At 41.9% G+C, this 8,980-nt stretch overlaps 1 protein-coding gene across 1 annotated transcript; it reads left to right on the top strand.

Annotated features, from left to right (window-relative positions):
* The first annotated feature begins 2,343 nt into the window (after positions 1-2,343).
* Positions 2,344-3,448, top strand: LOC110739051. The gene is made up of 2 exons (XM_021919503.1): positions 2,344-2,601; positions 2,900-3,448. The coding sequence occupies exons 1-2, from the start codon at positions 2,344-2,346 to the stop codon at positions 3,446-3,448; spliced, it is 807 nt and encodes a 268-aa protein (XP_021775195.1).
* The last annotated feature ends 5,532 nt before the right edge of the window (positions 3,449-8,980 follow it).

Below are 8,980 nucleotides of genomic sequence, written 5' to 3'. Positions count from 1 at the left end.
TTATATTGATATTTGATTGGGTTTTGCCTTGAGTTGATGATTTTGTGCTTATAATGCTTGGAGCTATTGTTGTGCACTGTTAGCCCCAATATTTGAGTTCTAGATTAGATGCATGAGAATGATCTAGTTTAGATTTGATCGATTTCATCGACTTGCTTTGAGTGATTGCATGAGAATGAATTATTTTGAGTAGAGTTTGTACTCCTTGGCATGAATCCATGATGATTATTATAGTTGTCTTAGTTGATCATGATTAGAACCCCGTCTCCCTAGTGTTTTTTTATCATATTTCCCTTAAAATCTTAAATTTTCTTCTTTAGTTTAGTGATTCTAGTTCAACTCCTTATTTTGCTTGTTTTAATCCTTTTTCGATAGATAATTTAATCATAGATATTCACAAAAACAAACCAAAATACCCCTTGTTACTTTCAATAGATTCTTAATTCCACCTTGATTGTGTAATATTTCGTTTCCTTGTGGTTCGACCCTAGCTTGCCACTATCTAGTGTAAACTTGATAGAGTTAGGTTAGGAATATAAATTGTAGATTTGATTTAGGATATTAGACACGACCTATTGTCTGCCTATCAAATTTTTGGTGTCGTTGCCGGGGAGACGGCTAGTTTTGCACTCTTATTGTGTTGTTATTGGATTTGTTGCTTTTTATTTTGTTCCTTTACTCTCTTGCTAGTCATTGTTAATGTTTTCTTAGCTTTGGTGGATGCTAAGGAAATCTCAAGGACCACCTACACATTACATTGACTACGAGATCGACCGCACTTTGAGACAAGTCCGTAGGCTTTATCAAGAAGAGGGGCGAGGTCTTGGTGCTATTGTTGAGAGTGAGAATGATTCTTGGTCTTTGAATTCTCAAAGTGAGGAAATGGTAGGACAAGAAGATGATTTTGTTTCGTGAGGTTGGGAATCCGGAGGATTATGAGCTCACGGGAGGGATTTTGCTACCCGTCACGGAAACCAATTTCACCATCCATCCTCAATACACTAGAATGGTAAAAACGGAATAATTTTCGGGTTCTCCAAGTGAAGATCCTATTGTGCACCTTGATAAATTCCTTGAGCTTTGTGTCATGATTCAAACCAATTAAGTTTCTCTAGAATACATCCGTATGCACTTATTTCGACAATCTCTTTCGGGTAAAGCAAAGAAGTGGCTCAAACAAGTTAAGCCAAATTCTCTTACAACATGGAAAGAGGTAGTCAAGGCATTCTTGAAGAGGTTCATTTCCGAAGAAAAGACCGCCAATATGAGAGGAAGATTGCATCATTTGAACAAGAAGCGGATAAGAGTCTTACTGAAGCTTGGGAAAGGTTCGAGGAGTTGGTACAAGCATGTCCTCACCATGAATACAATCAAAGCTTGCTCATGCGATTCTTCTATGATGAATTGGAACCTATGTCTAGAGCTAACTTGGATGCGGGGGTGGGTGGACAATTGATTAAGATCCCCCAAAATCAAGATGAAGCAACAATTGAAGAGGTAGTGAAGAACTACTCTTGGGGTGGTACAAGGAGGAATGCACCAAAGAAAGGTGGAAAGTATGAATTGGAGAAGGTTGATCAATTGCAACATCAAATTGAGCTTTTAATGAAAGGGCTTGCAAAGTTGAATACGAGTGTTAATAGATGAGCAAGCTCTTCTCAAGTCAATTATTCCTCTTGTCAAAATTGTGGTGGTACAAACCACGATACATTTTATTATGGAGGTTTAAGCCCCGAACATGTGGCGGCAACACAAGGCAAGATGGATATAGAGGAAATGGCGGTGGATTAGTTTGGAGGCAACTACCACCCGGGTTTGCACACTAACCTCAACAATGGAGTCAATAAGCTCAACAATCATACAACTCCAACCCCCAATATCAAAACCATCCTCCATTTTTAAACCAAAACCCAAGAGGAAACTACCCAAGAAACAACAAACACAATAATCAAAACCAATACAACAATCAAATTCAAGTGTCTCAAAGGATCCTAGAGTAAGCATCTCAACCCGATTCTACAAAAAACCCAAATTCTTCAACAACTTTAAGCCATGAATCAACAACTGCGACAGGTAAAGGCTTATAACAAGATGGTTGATTCAGAATTAGCTCAATTGGCCGAGAGAGTCCCTTTCAATTCACCTTCTACTCTACCCGGGCAATCAGAAACTAACCCTTCCAACATCATAAAACCCGACTCTTGTAAGGCAATCACATTGAGATCGGGTACATCCTATGAAGGTCCTAAGGAGGGGGTTAGTGAGGAAAAGAAGGAAGGAGAATAGAGTGTGGGTGAAGACAAGAAAGTTGAGGAAGAGAAGGATGTTGAGAAAGAAAGAAGTATGGAGAAGAAGAAGCTTAAAGACGAGAATACAACCTCAACTCCTAGTGAGGGTAGGAATCTAGATGGGCTGGTTCCATTTCCCGGTCGACTTGCGGAGAAGAAGTTGAATGACAAGTTTGCAAAGTTCCTTAGTGTGATAAAGAATTTCCACATCAACCTCCCTTTCATCGAAATTGTCACACAAATGCCTTCATACTCCAAGTTCCTCAAGGATATTCTCACCAACAAAAGGAAGCTCATCACTCTTCTCCATCAAGTGAGTGCACTTATCCAACATAAGATGCCCAAGAAGCAAATAGATTCGAGAAGTTTCACTTTACCGGTAAAGATTGGGAACATGGAAGCTAGGGGTGCCTTAGCCGATCTTGGAGCAAGTGTTAGTTTGATTCCCCTATCCATTCCTTAAAAGCTTAACATTGAAATGACCCTTACAAGGAAGACTATCCAATTGGCCGAGCGTTTGGTGAAGTTACTTTGTGGTGAGCTTGAAGATGTTCCTATTCATGTTGGGCATATTTATGTGCCTTGTGATTTTGTACTGATGGATATGGAAGAAAGATGTTGATACTCCTTTGATTTTTGGTCGTGAAGCTCTTAAGAGTTTGGGGGTGGTGATCAATTGCAAGAACAACACCATTACATGTGAGGTTGCCGATGAAAAGATTGTTTTTGAGTTCTCTAAGTTACTCAAGACCCCCATGGTTGAAAAATGCTATATGGTTGATGTGCTGAATGAGGAGTTAGATCGCTTGGGAAGTGTTATGATGAAGCCTCAAGATCCAATGGTTGAAGCTCTTACATACAAGGAAGAGTATCAATCTCAAGAAGCAAAAGAGTTTGTCATGGCCATGGAAGAAACTCAAATGGAAGAAGACCATGAACAACAAGAAGATAAAGAAGAGCTTGAACTAAAGGAGGAGAAAATGGAGGAGAGTTCCAAGCCTCCTCCCAAGGTAGAACTCAAACCCCTTCCCCCCACTTTGAAATATGCTTGTCTTGGAAATGAAGGGGAATACCCTATTATTATCAATGCTACCCTTGATGGTCTTGATTTGGGAAAATTGCTTGTCTTTTTGAGAAAATATAGAAATGTGATAAGGTAAAGCATTGACGATATAAAGGGTATTAGCCCCTCTTTGTGCATGCATCGTATTCATCTTGAGGATGAATAATCCACCTTAATTGAACCTCAAAGGAGGTTGAACCCCAACCTCCAAGAGGTTGTTAAGAAGGAAATCTTGATATTGCGTGAAGCGGGCAAAATTTATGCTATCTTTGATAGCAAGTGGGTTAGCCCGGTTCATGTGGTACCAAAGAAAGGTGGAACGACCATCGTGAAGGGAGAAGGAGGAGAGGAAATATCCACCCGGATGGTGACCGGGTGGAGAATGTGTATTGATTATAGGAGGTTGAACAAAAATACAAGGAAATACCATTTTTCTCTCCTCTTCATGGACCAAATGTTGGAGAGACTTTCTCACCATGCTTTCTTTTGTTTTTAGATCGGTACTCCGGGTTTTTCCAAATCCTTATCCTCCCAAATGACCAAGAGAAAACTACTTTCACATGTCCATATGAAACATTTGCATACCGAAGAATGCCATTTGGATTATGCAATGCTCCTTCAACATTCCAACGATGCATGAGTTCCATTTTTTCTGAGATGCTTGAAAATGAGATTGAAGTTTTCATGGATGATTTTAGTGTTGGTGGCTCTTCTTTTGACACTTGTCTTTATAATCTTGAAAAAGTTTTGAAAAGGTGTCAATAGATGTGTTTGGTTTTAAATTGGGAGAAATGTCATTTTATGATTGAGGAGGGTATTGTCCTAGGCTATAAAGTGTTAAAGAAGGGCATTGAGGTTGATTTGGCCAAAGTTTCGGGATTGAAAAGTTGCCCCCCTACTTCCATTACGGGAGTGAGAGCTTTTCTAGGGCATGCTGGTTTTTACCGAAGATTTATCAAAAAAAAATTCATCAATCGCCAAGCCTTTGACCGAATTACTCAAGAAAGATGTTGTGTTTAGCTTTAATAAGGCTTGTCTTGAGGCATTTCAAAAGCTCAAGGAAGCTCTCGTTTCCTCTCCCGTTGTGCAAGCTCTGGATTGGAGCTTGCCTTTTGAACTAATGTGCGATGCGAGTCCTTTTAGAGTAGGTGTCGTGCTTGGGCAAAAGAAAGAAGGAAGTTCTCATGTCATCAACTATGCAAGTAGAACTCTTGATGAAGCTCAAAAGAATTACGTAACGACAGAGAAGGATATGATTGCAGTTTTGTTTGCCATGGACAAGTTTAGGTCCTATCTTATTTGCTCCAAAGTGATTGTGTACACGGATCACATAGCAGTTCGCTATCTTAAGACCAAGAAGGAAGCAAAGCCACGCCTCATCCGTTGGGTTCTTTCGCTTCAAGATTTTGACATGGAGGTGAGAGATAAAAAGGGAGCGGAGAACTATGTGGCAGATCATTTCTCTAGGATTCCTTTTGAGAACAAGGAGGATGTACAAATCAAGGAGGATATAGCCAATTATCGTGCTTGCGGAGTCTTTCCCCCGGAGTTCTCTTCTCAACAAAAGTCGAGGTTTTTTAAGGAAGTGATGAGGTACTTTTTGAATGAACCCTACTTGTTTAAATAGTGTGGAGATGGCCTTTTCCGGAAATGTGTTCCAAACCATGAAATTGAAGGAGTTCTTGAGCATTTCCACTCGTTGCCATGTGGAGGACATAGGGGAGTTGATAAGAAGGTAGCAAAGATCTCCCAATCTCTCCTATGGTGGTCAATGATGCATAAGGATGCTCACAAGTTTGTTTCAAGATGCGATAAGTGCCTAAGAAGTGGTGGCATAACTAAAAGAGATGAAATGCCTCAACAAAACCATTTGAAGTTGAGCCTTTTGATGTTTGGGGTGTCGACTTTATGTGGCCTTTTATCTCCTCATGTTGGAATTTATACATCTTGGAAGCAGTTGACTATGTGACTAAATGGATTGAAGCCATACCTTCCCCTACCAATGATCATAAAGTTGTGCTTAAGCTTCTCAAGAAAATCATCTTTCCACGGTTTGGGGTTCCTAGAGTGCTAATTAGTGATGGAGGTTCCCACTTTGCCAAGAAGCAACTCGAATCTCTCCTCAAGAGGTATGGAGTTCATCACAAAGTTGGTCTACCTTACCATCCTCAAACTCAAGGGCAAGTGGAGGTGTCAAATAGAGAGATCAAGAACCTTCTAGAAAGGATGGTGAACAAGTCTAGGAAGGATTGGTCCCTCAAGCTTGACGAAACACTTTGGGCCTTACGGACGGCGTACAAGACTCTAATTGGTACAACCCCCTATCGGTTGGTCTATGGGAAGGCTTGTCATTTTTCGGTTAAGTTGGAGTATAACGCTTGGTGGGCCATCAAGGAAATTAACATGGATATGTCATTGGCCGGTGAGAAGAGATTGCTCAAGCGTAATGAACTTGAGGAGCTTAGATATGATGCGTACGAGAACTCAAGGCTATACAAGGTAAAACCAAGAAATGGCACGACCAACATATAAGGAACAAGAGCTTTAAGGTTGAAGACAAGGTGTTGTTATTCAACTCTAGGCTTCGTTTGTTTCCCGGAAAGCTCAAATCAAAATGGTCGGGGCCTTTTCTGATTTCAAGGACTACTCTTTATGGGTCTTTTGAGTTGGAGGTGGGTGACAACAAATTTATGGTTAATGGTCATCGTTTGAAGCACTACTTTTGCAAGGATGAAGTTAGTTTGATTAAATGCATGAGGCTTGATCCGATGGATCTTATGCCACCCTCTAGATGATAATTTCTCATGGTCAAGCTAGTGACCTTGTAAAGAAGCACTTCTCAGGAGGCAACCGAGTTCTCAACTCTTTTGTTTCTTTATTTCCTATATTCGGTCGATTTTGGCTGATCTCTTTAATGGTTCTTATCTTATGGTCTTTGTTTTTTTTTATTTTTTTGTTTTTTTTTCTAATTTTTTTTTTGTAGGTACTTGAACCTTTGGGCATTGCTTTTGTGGACTAAGATTTGAGGGTGTTCTCACCTCAAGGGAATCGTTTTCAAGAGCCAAGATGGAGTTATGAAAGAAGAAAGGGTCGAAATTTAGGTCTCAAGAGCTTAAAGTGCATGCACGCCTAAGGAGAGCTCCATGGACCCGTGAGCGCAGCTAAAAGACCCGCAGCCGCGGCTCTCAAGCCTGGGGGTGCAACTTCACAAGGAGAGGGCACGGACAGACTATCAAGCCCCCTACATGACTTTCTAGAGATGCCTCGCCGCGCCCAAGGAGAGGGCGCGGCAACGAGACCCGCGGGCGCGGCGATTTGACTCGTATTTGTGGATAGGATGGCCCGCGGGCGCAGCGAACGGGGTCTGCGAAATATCAGTTTTCTTTTCATCAGCTTCGCCCACCTTATTTCCCCTAATTTCAACATCCTCCTTCTCTCTCTAAAACTTCATCCTCCCTCAACCCTAACATCCCAACCTCACAAACTCATCAAAATTCATTATGAAATCATCAAAAATCATCAAATTCCTTCACTTTCTCTCGAGTTTTCTCATCAAAATCCGAAAATTCACCGTTCAAGATTCGGTATCTCACGGTTTCTCCATTGCATAATTCTTGAAGGTTGCTTGGATTTCTTCTTCTCAAGTCTAGTTAGAGTGGATTTTAGTCACTCATTGTTGGTATATTTCACTCCTTCTCTAGTTTTAACTGAAATTTGAGCAACTTTATTTTTTTGGTGAGAAAAATTGTTGTTTATGTGAATTCGTTTGGGGATTTTTAATGTATGCATGCTAATTTGTGTTGAAATATCTTCGTAAGCTTGGTTAATTGTTGATTATTTGTTGATCTTGTTGATTGTTGGCGGGTAGTATTGATTGATTGGTGTTATTGGGTGAATTTTAAAGTGTGGAAATTTTGAAGGCTTGTTGAACTAGTGGGATTGTTCTTGTGATTTGAGTTGTGATTTGATTGAATTTGGGTGCTTATTGAAATGGTGTTCTGTTCAAAAAAGAGAAAGAGTGAGAAGGAACCCCAAGGTTTTACCTCCCAAAACCCCCAACCCGATGAACAACATCCACCACCTTCGCCACCTCTGAAATTTCAAAACAAAAACCACAAAACCATCTATGACAGCTTGCAAAATCAGAAAGTCCAACCAAATACTACCACCAACCTTCAACAACCAACCTTGGCATCGATGACGATTGTTGGTTCTTATTCAACAATCTATGGTTGGGCTCTTTTGTGGCAAACACATACTGAACATACAAAGAACCAACTCTTGAGTTCCTAGCCTCTTTCGAATGCCACGCTACAAGAGAAAAGGACCTCACCATCTCTTTACAGCTCTTCAATAAAAAGGAAACAGTAAACCTTCGCCAATTCAACCAACTCCTAGACCTCAACCCTGACGCTGACATGTTCTTTACTAAGCACAAAGTTCTTCGTGATTATAACCCCCTCGAGTGGTGGAAATGCATCTCGAGAATGGATTCCTTCAATGCCAAATATTCATTGGCTAGTCAAATCATGCACTCAGCTATCAAACTTCTTCATAGGATCCTTAGGTACATGGTTTTCAGTAAAGAAGACTAGGTAAAGATTACCGCAAAAGAAATCCAGATCTTGTGGCTTCCTACAAAGGCGGATTAGGGACATAGAGTGAATTTGGGTCTTCTTTTCACCAAGTGCATTGAAGGAATTCTTTCAGGAACAAAGAAGGGGAAAATCCATTGTGGCGGGATGGTCACAAGGTTGGCGGAATGGTTGGGGCATAAGGATAAGTTGCGTTCTTGCACCCATTGGCCTAGCCATGTGGTTGCTAGGCTAGCTCGAGCTAGCACATCACCATCGTAGCACCATGGGTGTGCGTGCGTGTGTGCAATGCTAGCACAGCACCATCGCAGCACCATGCGTGCTTGCGTGTGTGCGTGCATCGCTAACACTAGGCGCATAGCATGCCTCGCATTGCTAGGCGCTTGCGTGTGTGCATGCCTTCGCACAGCACAGCACCATCGCAGCATGCGAGCTAGCGTGTGTGCGTGCATCGGTAGCACTAGGCGCACACCATGGCTCGCATTGCTAGTCGCTTGCGTGCGTGTGTGCCTTCGCGTGGCAGCACCAAGCAGCAGTAGCACGCTGTGCTTGCTTGTGTGTGTGCGTGCCTTCACATGGCAGCACCAAGCAGCAGCAGCGAGCTGAGGCATCGCCCAGCGCCCAGCACTGCTATGCGCCTAGCAGCATGTGTGGCTCGCTAGCAGCACGCATGTGATGGGGCGTGCTGGCAGGGGCAGGCTGGCTGTGCTAGCTGGGCAGCAAGGCAGGCTTCCAGCCATACCTTGTCCTTGATGCCGGTTTAGAGGAGTGGGGACCAAAGCTTGGAGCAAAGCCTTGGGGAGCAAGGCAATGGTCCCCCCCTTTGGTTATGGTCCTCAACTAACCTCTCCCCTCTCCTCATGCCACTTGTTGATTGTTGATTGCATTGTTTTATAATTTATTTATGATTTAAATAAATTAGTTGAAAAATGCAATTATCCCACAATGATCATGAATGGGAGTGCAAGTGGCATTTCCCTATAAATACCCCATGATTGGGCATTTCGAAATCAACTTGAGTGGAACTCAAAAAG

The sequence above is a fragment of the Chenopodium quinoa genome, unplaced genomic scaffold (assembly GCF_001683475.1).
Source record: "Chenopodium quinoa cultivar QQ74 unplaced genomic scaffold, ASM168347v1, whole genome shotgun sequence".
Lineage (NCBI taxonomy): Eukaryota > Viridiplantae > Streptophyta > Magnoliopsida > Caryophyllales > Amaranthaceae > Chenopodium > Chenopodium quinoa.
The sequence above is the reverse complement of the archived record's forward strand: the minus strand, read 5'-3'. Positions and strand labels throughout refer to the sequence as shown.

Excerpts from the sequence above, each read along its gene's own strand:
- LOC110739051 (XM_021919503.1), top strand. The coding sequence starts at position 2,344 with ATGGAGAAGAAGAAGCTTAAAGACGAGAATACAACCTCAACTCCTAGT. Across the intron at positions 2,602-2,899 it reads TCATCACTCTTCTCCATCAA|AAAGATGTTGATACTCCTTT; the intron begins GTGAGTGCACTT and ends TGGATATGGAAG.